This window comes from Lacerta agilis, chromosome 17 (genome assembly GCF_009819535.1).
Source record: "Lacerta agilis isolate rLacAgi1 chromosome 17, rLacAgi1.pri, whole genome shotgun sequence".
Lineage (NCBI taxonomy): Eukaryota > Metazoa > Chordata > Lepidosauria > Squamata > Lacertidae > Lacerta > Lacerta agilis.
The window spans coordinates 6,260,213-6,283,694 of NC_046328.1; the positions used below are offsets into that span (position 1 = coordinate 6,260,213).

Genomic DNA, 23,482 nt, shown 5'->3' on the forward strand with positions numbered 1-23,482 from the left:
TGGGAGTTGTAGTCCCAAAACATCTGGAGGGCCAAGTTTGCCTATGCCTGTTTACCACAGAAGGAAAATGCCGGGGGGGAGGGTTTAGATGAAACACCAGCCTAGGGAAAGAAAGAGATATGTTCTGACTGACAGGTCACACTTACAATCAGAAGGAATTGTTTTACCCAAACTCTCCAATCCATGTGCCCCCTACCCCCCAAACAACTTTAAGGGCTTATAGAACAAAAAGCAAACCAAAATGCAGGAGCTATTTGCCTGTACAGTAATTGGACAGGTTTCTCACCCAGGGAGCCACCTTCCTATCTACTATTTTCAGACAGATGAGGAGACTGAGTGAATCCTCATTACCCACCCAAAACTGTAAAGGCTACAGGGAAAACCACTAGATTTTCTCATTTATTTATTGTTGTGACATGTTTGGCATCCATGAAATCTGGCAAGATTCATCCTCTCAGGTAAGGTTACCATCATGCCTGCAAATTTCATCCACTTAACCCAGATATTATTATTTTTTAAGTTATAGAATCTTTCTTCACAATCACCTTTTAAAAGGTGCCCAGCATTTTTGTTGTTGTTGTTTAGTCGTTTAGTCGTGTCCGACTCTTCATGACCCCATGGACACCCCACAAATTCTTGCTATAACTTGGGGGTGATAATCCACTCTGGATGAGCTACTATGCCTACAAAGTTTGTCCACGTCTGTTGAAAGGGAGGCATAGCCATCTTTAAAATAATTGTTATTTCCCAGTAGTGAAGAGGACAGGAGAGACAAATCCTTCTCTCACACTCCCCTCCGAAGTAAACAGCTTTGGACCCTGAACTAAATCAGGCACCCTCTAAAGGGCTTCAGGCCACTGTGGATCATTGTACAAAGTGTTGAATCAGGATCCAGACCCAATCTTGCAGCCGATTCGCAGCCCTAGCATATACTTTCCCAAAGAAGCTTGTCATCAGACCACAAAAGATGAGCAAATCTTCCCATTATTCAACTCATCTCTAAATTCAGCTGTAAGAGGTTAGAAAATAGATGTCTTTGTGGACTGGGATAGAAGAAAAAAACAAGCAATGCACTTGAGAGATGGTTGGGAAGTGAAAGCACAGCTGTCGGTGTCCTCAGGGAAGGGTGACTGAGAGAGAGAGAGAGAGAAGATTTGTTTCTAAGTGCAGGAGCTAATAACTCCCATTTAACTGGGTAATGGTGATGGGGGTGAGCATGCTCAGGAGCCCCCCCCCCCGGCTGTCACAGCTACAGCTTCTCTAAGCAGTCTCAGCAGTGAAGTCTGGAATTGCTTTGAGTAGCGCAATGGAGTCTTTCGGTGAAGGGCTGCTGTCTCTGCTGTTCAAGAGGCTCACTCCTCCACTGCCCACCAAGGAGGGAAAGCAGGCAAGTAAGTTACTCGGTCCCTCAAGCAGAGGAGCCTGTCAGGTCTTAGTCAGAGTCTCCAGCTTCTCTCTGACAGAGATTGATGAACTGAGCGGGGAAGGGGCCAGACACCCGGAACCACCACTCTAAAGGCAGTTTCTCATCGGGTTCCACCCTCCCCATCTATACACCCTGCAATCGAGCAAGAAGACGGCACGCATGACATGTGCTCTGGCACACGGGAAGAGACGGCACAGGCCTGATTTGTCAAGGATTCAAACAGCGAGTACTAGAATGAGGATCAGTGGATGGGCTTAAAGATACCGGTATAAGGCACGGGTTTTAAACCATTTTGAGTCCATGGCTCTTTTGTCTTCAATGCCTCATTTGTGGGCATTCATCCTTGCAGCAAATCCTCTAATAAGCACATCAAGGGCAGGACTGCAAATGCTTGTCCGAACATACAAGGAAAGTATCCCATACAATCGTACTTCAGAAGTCAAACGGAATCCATTCCGGAAGTCCATTCAACTTCCAAAACTTTCAAAACCCAAGGCACGGCTTCCAATTGGCTGCAGGAAGCTCCTACAGCCAATTGGAAGCCGCAGAACCTGCGTTGGATGTTCAGGTTCCAAAGAACGTTCGCAAACTGGAACACTCACTTCCGGGTTTGCGGCGTTCGGGAGCCAAAACGTTCAACTCACAAGGTGTTCGACTTCTGAGGTACGACTGTGTTTGCAAAAAGAGACTGCTTGCCCCCGGGAGCCTGTATCCTTTCAACAGAGCTGTGTACCGGATCTAGCCAAAGCCTGGTCTTAAACTGGCCTAAAGGTAAAAGTACCCCAGAACGTTAGGTCCAGTCACGGATGACTCTGGGGTTGCGTGCTCATCTCGCTCTATAGGCCGAGGGAGCCAGCATTTGTCCGCAGACAGCTTCCAGGTCATGTGGGCAGCATGACTAAGCAGCTTCTGGTGAACCAGAGCAGGGCACGGAAACTGGCCTAATAATAATAATAATAATAATAATAATAATAATAATAATAATAATAAAACAATAACAATAATAATAATGTGAAATGCAAGCTGTAAGGCTAAGCCCTTTGATTTGCTCTCAAAGTGCTTTTCCTGTATTCTCTATACCCTCCCCTTTGACTGAAGCTCGCCCACCCCACCTCTTCTCTCCCACTAAATAAGTAAAGAGAAACAATTCAGGGAGACTCTGCAACACTTTGGGCACATTGAGCACTTTCTCTGAGCATGAAAAAATAATGCTGAACTCTCCCTGCGGTTCCTCAGACAGGGGTGGGGGGAAGTGGGTGGGAAATCTACTCCGTACTGCAGAAACCACAAGGAAATGTTCTCTCTCTCTCTCTCTCTCAAACACACATACACTCCCTGTCACCAGATTGCAGATGCCTGTCTCTAGCGGCAGCAGGACTCTCTGTCCGAGCGGATGATTCAAGGCCAATGGCTGCTGGCAAAAAGGCTTTCACCATTGCTTTTGCTCCAATGGGCTGGAAATCCGGACATGAACAGATGGGATGCATGGGCTGCGCAGGTCAGGGGGTGAACAGTGACATCCAGGCGAAGGAGTCACGGGGGGAGGAGAGGGGGATGCACACACACACATGAGTGAGTGCTGAACGTGCCTGTGACAGGCCATTGGCTGCAGAAGCTCATTTGAAGCAGTGCCTGGTGCAAAATGTCCCTCCTCTTGTCTGATCCCATGTAGCCTCCCCATTCACTTAGTCCTGCCGAACAAGCCCATCTAAAACTGAGCCTCATCGCAAGGAAGAATTAGAAAACAAAAGGTCCATCTAGGCCAGCTAAGGATGACTGAATCTGTCAATTAAGTTTCTCTCAGTCACTTTTTCCAATCTTAGGTTCAGGTCTCAAGATTTCCACAGTGTGTGTGTGTGTGTGTGTGCGTGCTTAAGTCTTCATGAAAATTCATCAGCAAACTTCTAACATACATGTCTCTACGCAAATTTGCCCAGTCTAGTATTCTTGCAAAACAATTTTTTTCTGATATAATGCATTCTCAGTGTTGCTTTCACTATTATGTAACTTCCATGCATACTTTATGCTAGCTAATGCATTTGTGTGCGTGCACACACACACACACACACACATTTCTTGGCTGGAGAACTTCAACAAAATTTTGTGGAAGTGTGAATCTCAAAGAATGCATGTGTTTGGGTTAATGTGTTGATTCAGAAAGTGTGAACTAGGTACATGCACATTTAAATACAATCTGAACTGACTCCCTGCCTCCAATCCCGTTGCCCGCAATGGCCAAACAGATAGGAGCATGAATCACTATCTCCAGGATTGCATGAACAGACAGGGGCAGTGGGAAAGGGTGAGTGGGGGGCATGCAGTTTCTCTCCCACACCCCAATTTTGAGCTGAAGGGGTTCAGCAAAGAACTTTCATCTAAGCACTGCCAGATGTCAATGATTTCTAGGCTGGGCAAGCAATGCCTGAGGCGTCATGAGCTACCTAAGACCTTGTGCATTGAAGGTCTCGGCCAGAGCCATCTTCAGGCACAGGAAGGGGACAATGATGTGTTAACACAGGCTCCTGTGGTTGGAATCAAGTATGAGGCCTCTGGATTGGCCATAACCAGACTCACAGCTAGAGGGTGGGGGGCAGCCTATATTGTGTTTTCATCACTGATGTTTTGTAATGTGCTTCTAACATTGCACAAATAATAATAATAATAATAATAATAATAATAATAATAATAATATCTTGATGTTCCACCCCACCACAATTTAACACACCAGGGAGTTGACACATGCCTACTTAACAAACCCTGCTTAGATATTGTCGGAGACAAAGCACTGCTACATGCTCGGGGGGGGGGGGGGAGTTTCTCTTCCGAGTTCTGCAACACACATTTTTTTCCCAGATGTGTCAAGAAACTGCAAAGCCTGAGGAATCAAGGGAGCTTTCTCCTTCAAACAGCTGCTCAGGCTTTCAAACATATGATATCTGCATACATAAACAAAGGATGACCAGGACAATGTTTCCTGCTAGTTGGTCAGGAGCCCATTCTAACACTGGTCCACAATGGGACCAATGGGGGGGGGATACATTTGCAGCCTCTCAGCCATAAGGGGTGGTGCGCCAACTAGCAACCTGGCTCAATATGGTCACTTTGGCAGTTCAGGTGGGAGATGGGGAACAGCCATTGTTTTAGCCTGCTGGTGCCCTTTGATGTCAGGGACTGGGCAGAGGAGGAATGGTGGAGACTGCCTCCCCAGCCTGACCCTTCCAGAGAAGAGGAAGGCAGTTCAGAATTACAACAGGGGTTTGAAGGAGGTCACAGCTCAGAGGCCGATGAGGGGGAAAGTTGGGAAATAATGGGAGAGGAGGGAGGAGGAGGAAGAGGAAGCACCAAGGGGGCAACAGCTGATGGACACAGTGTTTTTAGAATGCATTCCAGACCCCCAAGTCTCAGGATCCGGTGAGACTTGAAAGTAGGAGAGCAAAGATGTCACGGTCTGGTCTACGGGTGAATGGAGTCCCCGCAGAAGACGTCAGGACCGGGGGCAAGATGGCGAGGTGGGAACAGGAACGGGAGTCCAGAAGCCAGGAGTCAGGAAGCCAAGGGTCCGAGGGTCAGGAACCAGGAGTCAAGGGTCCGAGGATCAGTGAGCAAGGAGTCAAGATGCCAAATGCAGTAATGCAGGAAGCGCGTTTGTGTGGCAAAGAGCTGAAGGGTAACGCTGACCTTATATCCCTTCCCGGCTCTTGCCACCAGGTGCAGTGAGTTACCAAGCAGCCTCACCTGTGTGGCCGCGCCTTGCCTCTCCAGAACAAACTTAGGAAGGCCCCAGTCCTGAGAAGCCCTGCTGGTCACAGGGCCTGGCTCCTGCACGCACTCCTGACAAAAGAGCTCAAAGACAGAGGACCTTAAGCAGCACCCATAGAGGAGGAGAAGATGATGACGAATGAGGAAGTGGGAGAGATGGGGGGTGGAGAGTCACTCAGGACAATGCCATTATCCAAGATGCTGTGTTGCAAAGTCTCTCTGTGTAAATACCGAACAAAAAGCAGACAGTAATAAACTTGCCTTGTCTTTGATTTTGAAAATCCAATAAATTCCTATTTTAAAAAAAAACTTGCCTTGTCTTTGTACCTTCCTGGGCAACGGGCCATGGGAGTTGCTTGCAGCCACCTGAGGCTGTCCTTGAGTTTCACTCTCTAAACTCTGGGATTTGAGGCCAAGCTGATGACACGTCCCCCTGGAGCTATGGGGTCCCTGGGAGTGGTGGGGCAGCAACTCTTCCCTTCTCGCTTCCAAGGTGTGGCCTGCGAAAAGGGATAGCGCCTCTGTTTCCTCAGGCAGGGAAATGTCACCCAACGGCTGCAGTTGTAAATGGCGTTAGTTCCCCCTTCATAGTTACTGCTGGTCTCCTTATGTTCACCGAATAAAAGTGGCCCAGTTCAACCCCAACCTGTGTGTCTGTCTCTTTATTCAGTCAACAGGATGCAAATGTGTTCTTTCAGAATTAAACTGGTTCCAAGGTTATGGAGCTGCCTGCCAGTGCACCTGCGGTTTAGGCCGAAGTCTTTTACACACTTACCTAGAATGAACACAATTTGACATGTATAGGGTTGTGCAGTTAAGGCAAGTAGTGAAAACCATTTCCCCCCCAAAAAATAAATAAATTCCAGGCAGGTTTTAGGGCCTGAAGTAGGATTTCATTTCACCGTTACAGGCTGGTATGTTTTGACAACTGTCTAGGATGTTTTCCTCTGTACCACGAGAGCACGAATTTTGCATTTTTTCTTCTATCTCCCGTTGTTTCTACATGTAGTATTTGCTTGCATTGTGGTGGCATTCTGGCCCTGTCCTGGTTTGTGTTCTTAATAAATTATTCATCATTTATTATTTATTGTAAATACACGGTACGTGTTTTACTCGCGATATTTTGGAAGAGTCGGAATGTTTTAAAAGCCCAGCGTTGCATTTTTGGATGTTTGTTCGATTTGAGAACGTGTCTCACCTGCCCTTTCACAGTAGAAGACAGCACTTGGGGTGGCTTCTTACATTTTTAAAAAAGAAAGCATTTTAATAAAAAAAACCAGTAGTAAAAGAGATAATAGCAGCTGATAAACAACATCAACTGTGATATCAGGTTCAGCCATTTAAAGCAAAACAAGGCAAAGTGTGAGTTTGTAACAACAACATGGTAGAAAATAGAAAAGGGGGAGGCAAAGGGACAACCTGAAGATTCTCTCGTGTGTTCTAAACAATCTAGTCTCATTCATAGTCAATCCTAGAGATCAGCTACTCCAACCCCTTGTTCCAGGCAGCAACGCAGGATTGTAACTATTACATCCAGTCTGGTGGCTATCGGCTTATGGTAACACAAGGCTGGGCTTTTTCACTAGTGGCACAGGTGGGGGGGGTCTCCCTACCAAAATACAAGAGACCCCTTCCTGAAGACACACCTTTCTCAGCATGGATTCCCCTGCACTGAACATGGGGCATTATTCTTAAAATAGTTCTGTTTTTTATAATCATTTGTTTCATTGTATATTTTAAGCAAGCTGCATATTTTAATTATGGATTGATTTTGTGCAGCGGTACCTCGGGTTACATACACTTCAGGTTACATACGCTTCAGGTTACATACTCCGCTAACCCAGAAATAACGCTTCAGGTTAAGAACTTTGCTTCAGGATAAGAACAGAAATCGTGCTCTGGTGGTGCAGTGGTAGTGGGAGGTCCCATTAGTGGTGCTTCAGGTTAAGAACAGTTTCAGGTTAAGAACGGACCTCCAGAATGAATTAAGTACGTAACCAGAGGTACCACTCTAGTTGTAAACCACTCGAAAGCCATTTTGGCATATCGGGTCCTCCCTTAAAGAGGGCACGTATTGCGGTGAGACATGGCAACCAAATCCCTGTGTTGTGGGTGGGAGTGATTGACAGCCACAACACGCAGTCAGTAGGTCCCTCAATGCAGGGTTCAACCTGGCCAATGGGACGCAAGCTAAACAGATTGAGGGACCTATAAATACCCATTCACATGACCCAGAGCTTCCTCTTTTTGGCGCGTGCATCAGAACACCCACCCACCTCTCCCTACTTTTAGGGTTTGTGTGCTTGACCTTGCTATGCCGTCGTGTGTTGTCTGTCATTGGGACAGGGGCATGGCAGGAATTTTCCCCACTTGGCTGTTTGGCTGTTGCCATTTGGGTTTCGCCTGCCACATAGCAAACCACCACAACTTGTAAGGTTGCGGATAGGCTCTGGTTCAGGCGATAGGGATGGGGGAACGCTCTCGCCATCCCTATGTGAAGGGTATTCCGTTAAAGGAATCCAGGGACCCAATGGTGTGCTTTCTCATGCCTGCCTTTCCTTCCTGCCCCCAGATAGCTCTGGGCCCTTGAACTGACCTGGAGAGATCCAGGGCTGTCTGAGCCTGACCCAAACAAGACCTGGACCCCTCCAGACAGATTTGGTTTGGCCTGTAATCTCATACTCTGCAACCATCCCAATTCTTCCATGACATCCCGGAACTACAGAAGCCATCCCAGCTTCTGATTAGTTCCACTAAATATGAGATTACTTTGCAACATCCATGAATATCTGGTATCTTTGGTACAAATATGAACCTTGTATTTCACTTTGAAATATATTTTGTGCCATTCATTCTTGTTAAGCTTTCTATGATGATGATTATGATGATGATTATTTTATTATCTTGTTGTTGTTTGTCTTCCTGTTTTTATGACTGTTTTTAAGTACAGATAGGATGAACCTACATGCAACTTGCAACAATCAGCCCTTTGTAACTTTCTTCTCTATTAGGGCCTGTTACTTTTAAGGAAAGGGATGTTGTTGTGTTTTTTTGCAACAATCTGTATGTGATCTTTTATATGTAGATGTTGTATATGTAGATATATAAAACATACAATTTTTTTTAAAAAAAAAAACCATTCCCTACATCTCTATAGGGAGGTTTCAGGAGGGAAGGAAGAAAAAGGGACACCTTTCACCTTTCCCAAACTTCAAAAACTTCTCTCTGTCTTGCTAGAGCCAGTGTGGTGTAGTGGTTAAGAGTGGTAGACTTGTAATCTGGTGAACCGGGTTCGCATCCCCGCTCCTCCACATGCAGCTGCTGGGTGACCTTGGGCTAGTCACACTTCTCTGAAGTCTCTCAGCCCCACTCACCTCACAGAGTGTTTGTTGTGGGGGAGGAAGGGAAAGGAGAATGTTAGCTGCTTTGAGACTCCTTCGGGTAGTGATAAAGTGGGATATCAAATCCAAACTCTTCTTCTTCTTCTTCAACAAATCGTTCAAGTTTGGCTGGCAACCAAATCCGAATATAAGAACTGAAACTGGGACTTTGAAAATGACCGTTTCCTTAAATACAACTGTATGTCAGCCATCAAATACTGCCAGTGCACAATGCCAATCAAATACAGACAAAAACTAAATTACTACTGCCTGCCAACCTTCAAATGCCGCCAATTCTGCTATACCATCACCTTCTAAAATGCTATGATGCATCAGCTATCAAACAGCCTCGCACATTAAATGCTGCTATCAAATGTAAACATTGAGGCAAAGCATCATCAAAATGGTGAGATTCAGGTATCATGGGATTTGGTGGGTGTTAAAGCAAAAGGAAGAAGTGGAGCATCTAAGGAAGAGTTAATTAATAATATTCACATGGGAGAACAAACTGATCCGAGTTACACATACAGAACCGAATGCTCTTACCTCAAGGTGAACTGGTCCTCTGTTGAATTTTTAGCAATAGACACCACAAAGGTCAAAACATCCCCTTGCTTGACAGTCTTTGGTATATACTGGATAGCAACGTTGCTATCCAACCACATTTCGCTTAAGGAAGGGCTACCTCGTGTCTGGTAGAGGAAAACGCTCCCAATTCGCTGCAAGGGTGGCCCCGATTCATCAATATCATTGCGCCCAGGTCTGATCCCATTGTTCTTCCTTAGATCCTCCTTGGCACAATCCCCTTTCTCGTCCCCTGCTTGGATAGCATAATAAAGTTCCACTGGGCTCCCTTCCGACTGATTCAGCAGCTTCTTTCGGCCAGCAACTACCGTCGGTGGGTTGAACCAGCTGGGGAGAAGTTCCAACTCAGCCACGCACAACCCCAGATCTCCTTTCAGCCGACAGCTCCCCCGGACTTCCCTCGTCTCTCGAAAAGCGAAGACCCTTAAGCATGGCAGCTTTTCGGTGACGCTGTAGTCATCCCAGTCCCTCCCGACTATATAGAACAGGATCTGGACTTTTGGGTGGCTTAGGTAGACTTTGTTGTTCATGATGTATGCCTTCAACTTCCAGTTGAATGAGAACTTGGGGGCAGTTGTTCCAAATGGATTTGAAGGTGACAATAGGTCCTGGGGAACCACCTGCTCAATGGAAAAAGGCCCATACGTGGCATTCAGGATGGGGGGCCTCTTGGATTTATAGACTAGGAAGGACTCCACTCGAGACTGAAGGCTAGAGTTCCTCATGATATCCTGGTTTGCCTCTTTCAGAAAGAAGGAAACATCTGCATTGTGGATGTGGTAACTCACAGGCAGATATGTCGGCAGCAAGGAGAACCTCTGTATGCTCTCCAGGATCCCCCGGCTTTCCGTCACTGGTAAAAGGAAAGGAGAGTTTAGAAGCCTGAAAGCTAATATCGAGGGAAATTATTCCAAGGGCCGGGGGGGACACCCATAAAAGCCCTGTGGCATCAGAACAAAAGGTTTATCTGCTTCAACATCCCATTTCCCACAATTGCCAGTCAGAGGCCTCCAGGAAGACCCCAAGCAGGGCATAAAAGCAATAGCCCTCTTCTGCAGATTGCCCCACACCAGCAACTGAGAAGTGTACCAGAGATATACCACCTGTGAATATGGATGAAAGGTAAAGGGACCCCTGACCGTTAGGTCCAGTCGCGGACGACTCTGGGGTTGTGGCACTCATCTTGCTTTACTGGCCGAGGGAGCCAATGTACGGCTTCCAGGTCATGTGGCCAGCATGACTAAGGCGCTTCTGGCAAACCAGAGCAGCACATGGAAACGCTGTTTACCTTCCTGCTGGAGTGGTACCTATTTATCTACTTGCACTTTGAGGTGCTTTCGAACTGCTAGGTGGGCAGGAGCAGGGACCGAGCAACGGGAGCTCACCCCATCGTGGGATTCGAACTGCTGACCTTCTGATCGGCAAGCCCCAGGCTCCGTAGTTTAGACCACAGCGCCACCCGCATCCCGTGAATATGGATTATCAAAGCTTAAAGCCACTGGCAGATCAATTTTCCAACAGGGACCAGTCTAATCGACTTTTAAACCCACCACTACATTTTGTGCCGATCTGATAAGGGGTGTGGAGCTGTTGCCTGCAAACACCCCTTCCCACTTCTTACTGGTACCATCTGGAATAGAACAGCTTGAGGTCATCACATTGCACACAGGTGAAATGGCAAAGGTGGAGCGTTGCATTTCAGACAGTAGGTGGTGGAATGTGGGATAAAATGTCTCCCTTGGGAAAAGGTTCCCTTTTGTTCACAAACATAAGCAGGAACGTGGTCTTGGTTTAGGATGATCCTGTGCTGCTGCGTAATGCACCACGGAAAAGCCCAACCAGGACATAAGGAAAGGCAAGGTGGGACAAGGTTTAGGCTGGATTGATGTACGGAGCTCTGAAGTTTATCCAGCAAGTAACAAGCTGAAAATGAACTCTTATAAATTCCTTCCAGTAGCACCTTAGAGACCAACTAAGTTCTTGGTATGAGCCTTTGTGTGCATGTACACTTCTTCAGATACACACGAAAGCTCATACCAAGAACAAACTTAATCGGTCTCTAAGGTGCTACTGGAAGGAATTTTTTTATTTTTTATTTTGCTTTGACTATGGCAGACCAACACGGCTACCTACCTGTATCTTATACAGTAGTAGAGGTAGTATCAAGTGCAGCCTAATTGTAAGACTTCAGACTATGAATAAAAAGAGCAAGAGAAACTGTCTGGAATACCAGCACAAAGCAGTGGGCTGGGGGTGGAGGGGGGTGAGAATGCAACTCTCAGAATAGTGCTTACTCAGAACTATTAAATGCTAGCAAGGAGGACCTGGTGCTGTAATATTATGCTCTATACTTAAATGGTCCAGCCTTCTCCAGTAATCTCCTACTGCAGCTGAGCAGGACCGCCTCAGGTCTTCTGCATGGAGTCCCTTGAATCAGAGGAAGGCAGTGCGAGACCTTCAGGCCAGAGTGTGGGGAGATTGGCCCGACATCTGAGAGCATTTCTGAGGCTCCCCTTACATGCCTTTCTTCTTTTGCTTCAGTGTCCTCACCCTCCTCCCCTGAAGAGGAGGAATCTGACTCCAGGGTCATGGCCAATCCTTCAGAGGTCTTCAACTGGTCCTATCTAAAGAGCTGGCAAACTAGTCTTGCCTCCACCACTCATGCATGCGGGGATGGCTTGTCAGAGTGGGGCCTGTGCACCTATGTTGGTGGAAGATGGAGGAACAGCATGCCATCTCCATGCACAAAGAGTATATTGAACCTCTGGAGTATCCCCTGAATCATTCCATGGTCTTGCATGGGAGTTGAAGGGTACCATGTTGACTACCCCTTCCTTAGACCTCGTGTGCCTTTCCCCACCCCTGGCATTGCAAAAATACAAGTGTGCACTGACAACCCCATTGTGGGTCAGAACACCTTTTTGCATTGTGTTTTGACCAATGTGCAGGGGCAGTTCTGCACATCAGTCAAACACAACAGCAACCTTGAACATGCACCAGTTCCCAAAATCATTTTGGAAAGTCTCCAAATTAAGCTGGAATTTAGGAAATAGTGGAAATTGAGGCAGATTAAAACATATGAAACAAGAAAAATAAAACCCGAAAAAAGCTGAGAAAACTGGTGCCTATCTTAAAAACAAGCACATTCAAAGGACTGTGAGCTAGGGCCCTACTCCCCAATATTCAATTCACTCTATTTCTGATGGTCAGGCTGCAATTATTAGGGGTTAGGTAGCCAAGCTGCACCATCCATGTGCAACAGGGAGGGATTAGCAGGCCCCAGTGGCGGAGTATACGCCCGTGCTGCCAAGGGCAGGCACATTCCCAAGGGGCATGGGCATGCTCTCCCGAGGGGCGCAGAAGGTGCCCTCCCAGGCATGGAATAGCCGCATGCACACCCACCAATCCTGCTTCCTCCCTCTCCCCTTCCTGCTCGCCTGCCTCCTTCCCGTCCTCTCCCCTGCCTGCCTGCCTCCTCCAGCCAGGAGCACAGGGCAATGGCACACTGCCGTGACTCCTGCGCCTACCGCCAGCCGTCAGGGGAAGGGGGCAGCTGCTGCACCATGCTCCCGGGCGGAGGAAGCAGGCAGGCAGAGGAGAGGATGGGAAGGAGGCAGGCGAGCGGGAAGGGGAGAGGAAGGAAGCGGCGAAGCAGCTCCCCCATTCCCCCGACCGCTTGCAGTAGGTGTGGGTAGGTGGAGCACCAAATGTTACCCCTACTCAGGGATGACACCCAGAGTGGTGCAGCCCCCCCCCTCCACAACCACCTTCCCAGAGAAACCCAGTGGAGGCTGGCCCATTTGGGCAAACGAGGCACTTCGCTGCTAAGCGTCAGTCAGCCTTTCACCTATCCCTGACTTACAGCTGTTCTAGGGGATGGCACAGCCTATCACTTCCTCCTTCTTTGTCTTAAGTGTCACCCTTGCAGAACACAGAAAAGAGGGAGATGGGGACAAAGTTGAGACCAATGCCATTGGCTCCGGCTGAACCTACTAGCAGTCTCCTTGCTTCCTGCCTATGAACATCAGCTGCCATTGGAGAAGCCCCAATATTGACAGAAACGAGTGGGGTAGGGGAACCAAACACGGGGAAAACCCCAAGATAGCTCGATGAGAACTGGGTATGAGTAGGAACATAATACTGACTATTAAGGGAGTAGGGAGAGGAAACCAAGGTGAGTAGGGAATGGAGTGCCCAGAATCTGGAAGTACACAACACTGAAATGTTTGATACACTTCCCACTTCTAGTTTCAAATGCTGGTTGCAGCAGCCTACTGCTTCCTTCCTTCCTTTTTTAATGCAAGAGAGGTGGAACAAGGACAAGGTTGTGCACAATTGTGGATGGCACGTTAATCAAGCAAGCTAATGAGTTAACCCAATACCCCGTGGAAACTCCAAATTGAGCATTTCATCACTCGCCAAACACCAACAGTTTCAATTGCACGGATAATTCTTCAAATTCGGGTCCGCAAGTTGTGTTCCTTTATTATTGTTATTATTATTCTTTTAAATAATTGCATTGTTCTTGCATCCCCACCCTTCTTTCCAAGGAGTGTGATGTGCATTGGAGTGGGGTGGGGAGGGGAGGGCAGAGGGGTCCATCTCATTTTCACATTAACAAGTAACAAGAATTAAAACTCAAACCTTAAAATAAAAAAGGTCCAGAATGTATTAACAGCCAGGTGGAAATGGGATGTTTTCAACGTCCACACTAAGATGGAGTTCTTTGCACCTCCTTTGGGAAGGAATTCTACAACTAGGGTGCTATCACAAAAAGGGGCTTCCCTGTATTCCCACCCATCAAGCCTCTTTCCATGGTTGAAAATACAATGATGAACTCACCTTATGGGCATGCTCATATGGGGGGGCAGGGGCATAGCAAGGGGGGCATAGGGGGCAGTCCGCCCCATGTTCCACAATGGAGGGGGTGACAAATTATCAAGGAACAATTACTGCCTTACTAGGGCGGTTCATAAAATACTTTTTTTAAATGCCTGCTCCAAAGGTCTTATCTTACTATACTAGGGATTATATAGCTATATATGAAATTTCATGCATATCGGTTAATATCCTGACCCTCCTCCACCAAAACAGCTGTTTACTTGGCTGTTTTCCTATGTCGTGAAGGCTGAAATTTCAGTTCAGTGGAGCACTTACTGTTCCCAACCCTAACCCTGTGGAAAGCCATCTAATTTGATTTTGAGGTGTTTTTAGGAGGTGATTTAATTATTGTTTGATTTTATACCAATGTTATGTATCTGGTGCTAGCCACCCTGAGCCCGACTTCGGCCGGGGAGGGCGGGATATAAATAAAAGTTTTTTTATTATTATTACTTGTTATTATTCCTTTGTAAGAAAATATGAAATAACACAAAACCATTTTTGCAGGGGGGGATCAATGGGGGGGGGGTGACAAGAAATTTTCCGCAGCGGGTACCACCTGACCTTCCTATGCCTCTGGGGGGGGGGCAGTATTTCCTATATTCCTTCATACATATCCTAGCCTGCTGCTTCAGACCATTCAGTATGCAAAGAACAGGGTTTCAGCAGGAAGCTATGGGACATGAACTCCCTGAAATGTCTGCAGGAGCAAACAGTATTGAACACAGGGTGATAGTGTTCAACCACTCTCAGACAATCATAACAAAAATGGGCCCTTTGGTCAGAATTTTGGGAAATATTGATATGCACGAATTTCAAAAAAGGAGAGAGAGAGTGCCACACGGCGGTCCTCGAAAGTTCACAACACCTTCTTCTCTCATTCCGTGCCGCCAGCAGCGCCTTTGACATTGCTTTGCGCTCTGTTTATGGTTGTTTTAAAGGCTTGCATAATTAAAAGCTCTGAAAGACTGCGGTAAGACCCAACTCACTGATACAGTCTTGGCAAACCACACATACACACCCTTTCACCCATGAAAAACAGCACTAAGACTTCAGACTATGGATAAAAAGAACGAGAGAAACTGTCCGGAATACCAGCACAAAGCAGGGGGCTGGGAGTGGGGGGTGAGAATGAAACTCTCAGAATGCTGGCGTATTTCATGGGTGCCCAGGAAGATTTTCTTGTCTGTGGTCACTCGCCAACCCCATCCAAGTGCTTACTCAGAACTATTAAACGCTAGCAGGGAGGAGCTGGTGCTGCCTGGATATTTTAAGAAACCTAAAAAAAAAAATTAAATGGATTTTTAAATGGATAGTGCACAGAAGCAATTTTTCGGCGTCTGGATATGCGCAGACATGGTTTCTGGTATCTGCGCGTGCGCAGATGCCATTTCCGGCACCGCTTGGTGAGTCCCCGTGCTGCGCTGGTTTAGCACAGCGCTCGGGGGACTTGCCAAGTGGGCGGCTCAGTTTGCGGGCGGCTCGTGGGCTGGTAAAATGGTCTCTGTGGGCCGTATCCAGCCCATGGGCCGCAGGTTGCCGACCCCTGCTCTAAGCACTGAGCTACAGCTCTCCCCAATAAATAGATGCCGTGCAGCAGGAAAAAGCAGGAAGCACTGGCTTAGAGTGAAACTTGGAGTGGTTATTCTTGCTGTGGCCCTCTTCTTTTTCTTCCCTGGGGCTGTGCTGAACTTTCCTTTGATTCCATACTCTCCAACATTTCTCCAGTGAAAATAGGGATGCCCTATTCAACAACAACAACAACCACCACCACCACAATTTATAACCCACCCATCTGACTGGGTTGCCCCAGCCACTCTGAGCGGCTTCCAACATTTATAAAAACACAATAAAACATTTAAAAACTTCCCTATACAGGGCTGCCTTCAGATACCTTCTAAAGGTTGTATCTCCATGGCTCGGGGGTCTTAGAACTCCATCCCCTCCAACATTTCTCTGATGAAATTAGAGACATCCTAAGGAAAAGTGGGACATTCCGGGATCAAATCAGAAACCAGGATGGCTTCTGTAAATCTGGGACTGTCCCTGGAAAATAGGGACACTTCGAGAGTCTGCAATTGCAGCCTGCTTTGTGGGTTGTTGTGCTGCTGGCTTCTCTGCGTTGAGCAAAAGGGGGGTTTGTGGGGGTCAGGCTGGGCACAATTGGTATTCTGCAACTGAAGTCTCCACTTCTCCTTTGATAATGCTTAATGAGTCATGTTTAAATGATATCACTGGGGCCCATCCCAAGATATCACCAGGGACAACCCCTAGCTCTCAGGTTTAGGCCTGGAAATTTCAGGGTCTGGGATGCTGCTGACCTGGCGAACTGTATGGGAGAGCCATCCTTCACAAGGGAGGACAATGCATCATATCTCTCACATACAGAACTGGGGGGGGCAACATCTGGGACATCTGCACAAGAGAGGAATGCTATCCTAGCATCAAGGCCTCACCTTGACTAAGTAAGGCAGTAGAACAGAGCAGAAGTCACCCCCCCCCCAAAAAAAACAACCCACAACACAGAACTGGTGCCAAAATACTTAATCAAAGAGGGCATGTAGGGTCTTTCTGTTTCCTTCAGCAGTTTAGGTGGAGTGGCTCCCTGACCTTCAACAGGGCTGATAATTTAATTTGGAAGGCACTGGGGTCCTTAAAACAATCAACCGAGGAGGAATAGCTAATGAGGCTATGGTGGATTGCAATTACAGGCGAAAAAACAGCATGCAAATATTTCCAAGGTGGAGAGCAAAAACAGTAGACGGGATCTGGGAGGGGGGGAGGGAGAAGAGGAGAGCGAAAATTAATATATGAATTATGTAAAAGGAACTGACTAAATTAGCAATGATAATCTCTTCTTTGATTTGTGATGCTGTTTCCCAAACTTTCTGAACTATTTGTACATAATTCTGCCTTTTCTTACTCTTCGTTTTCTAAATGATTTAATTTAAAAAGCTTCATTTTTTTAAAAAAAGTGATAATCAGTTTTGTTTTGTTTTCTAGGGGGAATGGTGCTGGAACACACCTCCCTCAGAATGCCCACCCTAGAGATCATTTTTGGGCCAGTCAGAGGCTTGTTGAGGCAAGGGGAGCCTCCCTTACCTCAGCTGAGCAGCCTACCATGCCTTCCTCCCTTGCGCCTCTCCGGAGCAGCATGGGGGCTTGCTCAGTCAAGGAGCATCTTTCCCTCATGTCAGCTGTTAGCTGGGTGGCTGAAGAGCCTCAGCAAAGCCTTGCTGCACCTCCAGCTCATGAGACCCCCTCTGGAGCCTGCAGTGGATATCCCCTTCAGGCTCCAAGGAGGGTCTCCTTGTGAGCCAGAGGGGCAGCAGGGCTTTGCTGAAGCTGGCCAGGTCTCTCCCGCATGCTTCCGGGGCTCAGTTGAGAGGTGCTAGAACACCATTACGAGGAGGTCCAGCTGAAAAAAAGCCCTGGAGATAATAATACAAATAAATTGCACCAGACTCAGAGAAGTCATAGGCCTTCTTCTTCTTCTTCTTCTTCTTCTTCTTCTTCTTCTTCTTCTTCTTCTTCTTCTTCTGTGATCACTCATAGCTGAGTAAGATTGTCTTCCATAAACATGGTTTTAACAGTGACTATGGAGGCCAATTCTGGATCCACACCTCCATTCACAGTGGGGACATAGGCCTAGTCCTCTCTTGTGCTTCGAGCTCCTCCCTAAGGCTTCCTTCAGGAAACCTGGGTGGCCACGGAACATCACAGGAAGATTTTTTTACATAAAACAACTCAACCCCATATACATGGGCTTCACTACAACCACCAACATCCTTGACCCTTGGTGATGCTTGCTTGGCAGATGGGAAGTAGGGTCCAATGACACCCAGAGGGCCACAAGTCCCACACCCTAGAGATTTATTTGTTGGTTGGAACAATTGATTCTCCATTTGTTTCTTTTAAAAAACAAAACCCTTGAAATAACACATTGCCACCTAGCAAAGAAGACCAGCATTCTCCTATAGAAGGCAGGCACTTTTGAAAGCTATTCCGGTGAGTCTCTTTGCAGGTCTTATTTCCCATGTTATGCTAGTCTCTCTCTTAATGAGCCATTTCCCCTGTTATTCCCCAACAGGGAACGCTGAAGGCTGCTGACATGATTTGCTACTGTGGGAAGTGCTAATCAGCAACACTCAGGGAAGAAAAAAAAAACCAACAGCAACTGTGTAGGCGAAAACTGATGACCATCTAGTGAAGTTTTAAAAGCAAATTCTACTCTTTTTCTGGAGGGACGTAAATATGCAGTAGAGACAGCGCTTGTCGAGTGAAAACTCAAGCTGTAATTAGAACTATACATTCATGGAAGGGAGAATAGTCCTTCCGCTGAGCACACGGTCTGTAGTATGCTAAAGGATGAAGACAGCCTTTCTGGGCTAATTGCATCTTCCAGCTGAGCTAAGAGGCAGGTGGGCTGGGATGGAGAGAGGTGATCTCGTTGCATGCTGGACCAAAGCCACACAGGGCATCAGAAAGTCATGGAACCTTGTAGCAAACTGGTAACCATTTATCTTTATTTGAATTATCATTATTCATATAGATAGATTACAGTTATAGATATACAATGGTACCTCGGTTTCTCGAACATCTCCGTTGACAAACGTTTCGTAACTGGGTCGCCGTAAACCCAGAAGTACGGTAAATGCTTCTGTTGGAAGTCAAATGGCTTCCGCTGAGTGTATATGTTATTTTTCTCAATTTTCCCTATTAAATTTGCAAACCGCCCTTTGCGCCTTGGTTTTCGAATGTTTCGGAACTCGAACGGTCTTCAGGAATGGATTACATTCGAAAACCGAGGCATCACTGTAGTTATATAAATATAGATAATAGGTATGAGAGACCCGCTGCCCTCGAGATTATGAATGGGTAACCTGACAGTTTTGATTTTCTGAAACTCCGAGACCAGAGGGAAGAAACGGTGCAAGAGGATTGGAAGAAATTCAAAGATTATTTGAAACAACGTGAAAACATAGACATTTGAAATCGAAATCAGAAGGACATTTAAGGCTTCAGTATTGTTAGAAGTTAGTTTAAAATAGGATATAAGAAGTAGTTAGAATTATGTTATGTAGAATTTACTAGGAATATAATAGAGCTATATATATAGATTAAGGTTTATATTGTTAAGATTAGGTGAGAAAGAAGATTTTATAATGTTACAAAGTGTAGGCAAAGTGTAGGCAGATGAAGTTAATGGACTTTATGGAACTCGCTGAACTGACCGCGAAGCTCCAAGACCAGAGGGAGGAGAAGGTGCAAGAAGACTGGAAGAAATTTAAAGATTATTTAAAAAATTGTGAAAAATTGGATATTTGAAGCAGAATCAGTGAACATAAATGGCTTTAGTTATAAGATGTTAGCTAAATAGAATAAGTAGTATATTAGAAGTAATGTTGATGCAATATGTAGGTTATTGAATGTAGTAATAAGTTATATGAAGTAAGTTAGTTGTTTGAAATCGTAATAAGAATAATGATGACTGATGGGAAATTAGTTATGAAGTTACTAAAGTAAATTAGAACTGAACGCAGTTGAGAGAACGGGGGAAGTCCCCTATTTTAGATTCAAATTTAGATTTAAACATTAAGCAGTTAGTGTTCCAGTGTTCGTGTTTTAGGTTTGTATAAGTTTCTTCTTTTTCAATGTTTAATTTTTTAGTCTTTTTCTTTTGTATTTTGTTGTGTTTTTATTGTATTTGTGTGATTTATTGTGATTTGTTGTTTAATGTCGAAAATTAATAAATTCTTATAAAAAAAGAAAATGGGCACAAATTTGGGTTGGGGTGTGGCAAGTGTGGGGGGAGAAGAGGACAAATACTTTTCAATATTATTCAATATTATTAAGATTACAACCCCTCTTGTTACTTATGAATTCAGGTCTCATTCTGCATTTTCCCTTGCAGCCCGATTGATGAAACACCGTTAAATGCAAACGGGCACTGAGGATGCAACTTTCCAAAAGCAAAGAACAAAAGGGTTTCAAGAGCACTTGGTCTTTTAATTCATCTCTTCTCTTAATTGCAATCCCATTGCTCCCTCCGCCTTGAGTTCCAAGGTGACGTTTCATTGCTTGATTATTTCAGAGTCCTAATATGCAGGATGCAAAGCTCCTCGTATTTCCCCCCAAATTGTTTGAGTTTAATGTTTAATTCAATGGTGGTTCTGTATGTGTTTGGGGTGCAGGGCAGAGGAGCGAATTTCTCCTTCCTCTACCTCCCTTTCAGAAGCGTAGGAAGGTCAGGTAGTACCTGGTGTGGAAAATTTCTTGTCACCCCTCCCCCATTGATTCCCCCCCCCCGCAAAAATGGTTTTACGTTATTTCATATTTTCTTACAAAGGAACAATAACAAGTGATAATAATAATAAACTTCTATTTATATCCCGCCCTCCCCGGCCGAAGTCGGGCTCAGGGTGGCTAACATCAGATACATAACATTGGTATAAAATCAAACAATAATTAAATTACCTCCTAAAAACATCTCAAAATCAAATTAAAGTCTATCTAATTAGATGGCTTTCCACAGGGTTAGGGTTGGGAACAGTAAGTGTTCTCTGAACTGAAATTTCAGCCTTCACGACATAGGATAACAGCCAAGTAAACAGCTATTTTGGTGGAGGAGGATCAATATATTAACCGATATGCATGAAATTTCATATGTAGCTGTATAATCCCTAGTATAGTAAGATAAGACCTTTGGAGCAGGCATTTTCAAAAAAATAAAAGTTTTTTATGAACCACCCTAGTAGAGCAGTAATTGTTCCTTGATAATTTGTCACCCCCTCCATTATGGAACCTGGGTTGATCCGCCCCCTACACCCCCCTTGCTATGCCCCTGCTCCCTTTCATTGCCCTTTCTTCAAAAAGCCATTGCCCTCCCAACAAGCCTGAAAACGAGATAAGTTGTTTTTTGGCTTGGAGATCAACAGATGCCTAGGAGGAAATGGGGCACGGATCCAGGCACATAGAGGAAGCAAAGGAAGGCAGGTAGGCCATGCAGAGTGGTCCACTCGCAGCAATGCTTCTCCTTTAGCTGAGGAGGAAAACACTGTGTGCTGAATTTCAATCGAATCTTTCTGGAAGGAGACAGCAGCTTTTAAAAAAATAAAAGCCAGCCAAAGGCCAGAAAATTCAAATGGGTTTGCACTTTATCCGGAGGAAAAGCAGTGTCAGTAAACAAAGTCAATGGTCCCACCCCAGCACCAACAAACTGAGCACCATCTGGATCTCAGTTAATTCATAAATGAATGATAAGGTAAAGAAAATGGACCCCTGACCATGAGGTCCAGTCGTGTCCGACTCTGGGGTTGTGGCACTCATCTCATGTTACTGACCAAGGGAGCCGGCGTACAGCTTCCGGGTCATGAGACCAGCATGACTAAGCATGACTAAGCCGCTTCTGGTGAACCAGAGCAGCGCATGGAAACACCGTTTATCTTCCTGCTGGAGCTAAGGGCTAAGGGCCTGTGTGGCAATCTGATGTAGCTACACTGCAAATTCAAAACAAGATTCAAAGTGTTTCAGTAGGTTTAGGAAATCTGTGCTCAAGACTCATGGTCATAAAACCTGTAGCTCTCAGGGTTCCTCGTTCAGGGGTAGGGTAAGGGGAGAAGGGTCAAAGCCATTAAACTACTTAGAAACAGGTAACAGATGCCACCCACAAGTCATTCTTCCTTCAAGAGACGCTTAAGTCACAATAGCAAAGCCAGAGTGTACAGCGACCGAGTCACAAAAATTACCTCACCTTCCAGAATATGGTCTTAGCAGTAACCTTTTCTTAAAATGCAACGAGTGCTGCATTTCTAGGTTTGTGATAAAGTGTCAACCGTCACGGTCAACAACTTTATTAAAACTGTGACAGACGAAGGGGAGGGCTGAGTCGGAGCGAGCCTGAAAGAGCAAATCAGCATGGCATTTAAGTTTTATTTTTTAATCATCTTTTGCTACCTCTCTCCCCTTACCTGCTTTTCTGAATTGTGAAACAGCTGAACTTTGAAGAGTTTATATTATAATTGTGCACACACACACACACACAGAGAGAGAGAGAGAGAGAGAGAGAGAGAGAGAGAGAGAGAGAGAGAGAGAGAGAGAGAGAGAGATGCAGAAATAAAACTGCCAGCACATGTGAAAAACTAAGCAAGGTCCGATATGGTTTCAAATTGGATGGGGCACCGTTTGTTGATGCCTGAATTGCAGAGGGTTGGACTAGATGACCCTCAAGATCCCTTCCAACTGTATGATTCTTTGATTCAATGACATACACATACAGGCACAGGAACGTACTGTATCTGGCTGCACTGGTTACCAGTTTGCTACTGGGATAGGTCCAAGGTGCTTATGTTAATTCACAAAGCCCTAAACAACTTGGGTGCAAAGGGATGCCTGGTTCCTTACGCTCCACCTCGATCACGGAGCGCTTCAGATGGAGCATGCCTAGTGGTTCGTGCACATCTGATGTTTGCTTCTCCTTTACTAGTTACAGGTGGGTAGCCGTGCTGGTCTGCCAAAGTCGAAACAAAATAGAAAATTCTTTCCAGTAGCACCTTAGAGACCAACTGAGTTTGTTCTTGGTATGAGCTTTCGTGTGCATCTGAAGAAGTGTGCATGCACACGAAAGCTCATACCAAGAACAAACTCAGTTGGTCTCTAAGGTGCTACTGGAAAGAATTTTCTATTTTGTTTCTCCTTTACTAGTGTAACTGGAACTCCCTGCCAATAAAAGCTCAACAGGAATCATTTGTGCCTTTTTTTAGACAGCTTCTAAAATATGTGTTCTTAAGTCAGCTTTTGAAAGGTGATTTTTTTTTTTTACACTAACAAGTATTTACTGTGTATCTGAAGCAGTGTGCATGAATACGAAAGCTCATACCAAGAACAAACTTAGTTGGTCTCTAAGGTGCTACTGGAAGGATTTTTTTGATTTTTTTATTTTGTTTTGACTATGGCAGACCAACACGGCTACCTACCTATAACTGGAAGTATTTACTTATTTTTTTATTTATTTTGATCAAATTTTAATTTTGTATTATCTATTTCATTTATATCCCACCTTTTCCCCCAAGGGAAACAAATAACAAAATGCCACAACTATTCCTCTGAAGTAAACGCTTCCAGATAGCACATCTTGGCTTGAAGTACAGTGGTACCTCTGGTTACGTACTTAATTTGTTCCGGAGGTCCGTTCTTAACCTGAAACTGTTCTTAACCTGAAGCACCACTTTAGCTAATGGTGCCTCCCACTGCTGCTGTGCCGCCAGAGCACGATTTCTGTTCTTATCCTGAAGCAAAGTTCCTAACCTGAAGCGTTATTTCTGGGTTAGCGGAGTCTGTAACCTGAAGCCTATGTAACCTGAGGTACCACTGTACAGCAATGACATCAGAGTCTATTTTGCAAGCGTCAAATTCAATGCAGTCCCAACAGTCGCTTGACCCATGAGGATTT

At 45.5% G+C, this 23,482-nt stretch overlaps 1 protein-coding gene across 1 annotated transcript in view; it reads right to left on the reverse strand.

Moving 5' to 3' along the window:
* The window catches only part of LOC117039052 (transmembrane protein 132D-like), an 87,214-nt gene extending 64,743 nt beyond the window's left edge, over positions 1-22,471 (reverse strand). Inside the window, exons 1-2 of the mRNA XM_033136092.1 lie at positions 22,435-22,471; positions 9,112-10,003 (exon numbers count right to left, since the gene is read on the reverse strand). Coding sequence (XP_032991983.1) covers positions 9,112-10,003; positions 22,435-22,471 — 929 coding nt within the window. The remainder of the gene's footprint in view (positions 1-9,111; positions 10,004-22,434) is intronic.
* Positions 22,472-23,482: the final 1,011 nt, after the last annotated feature.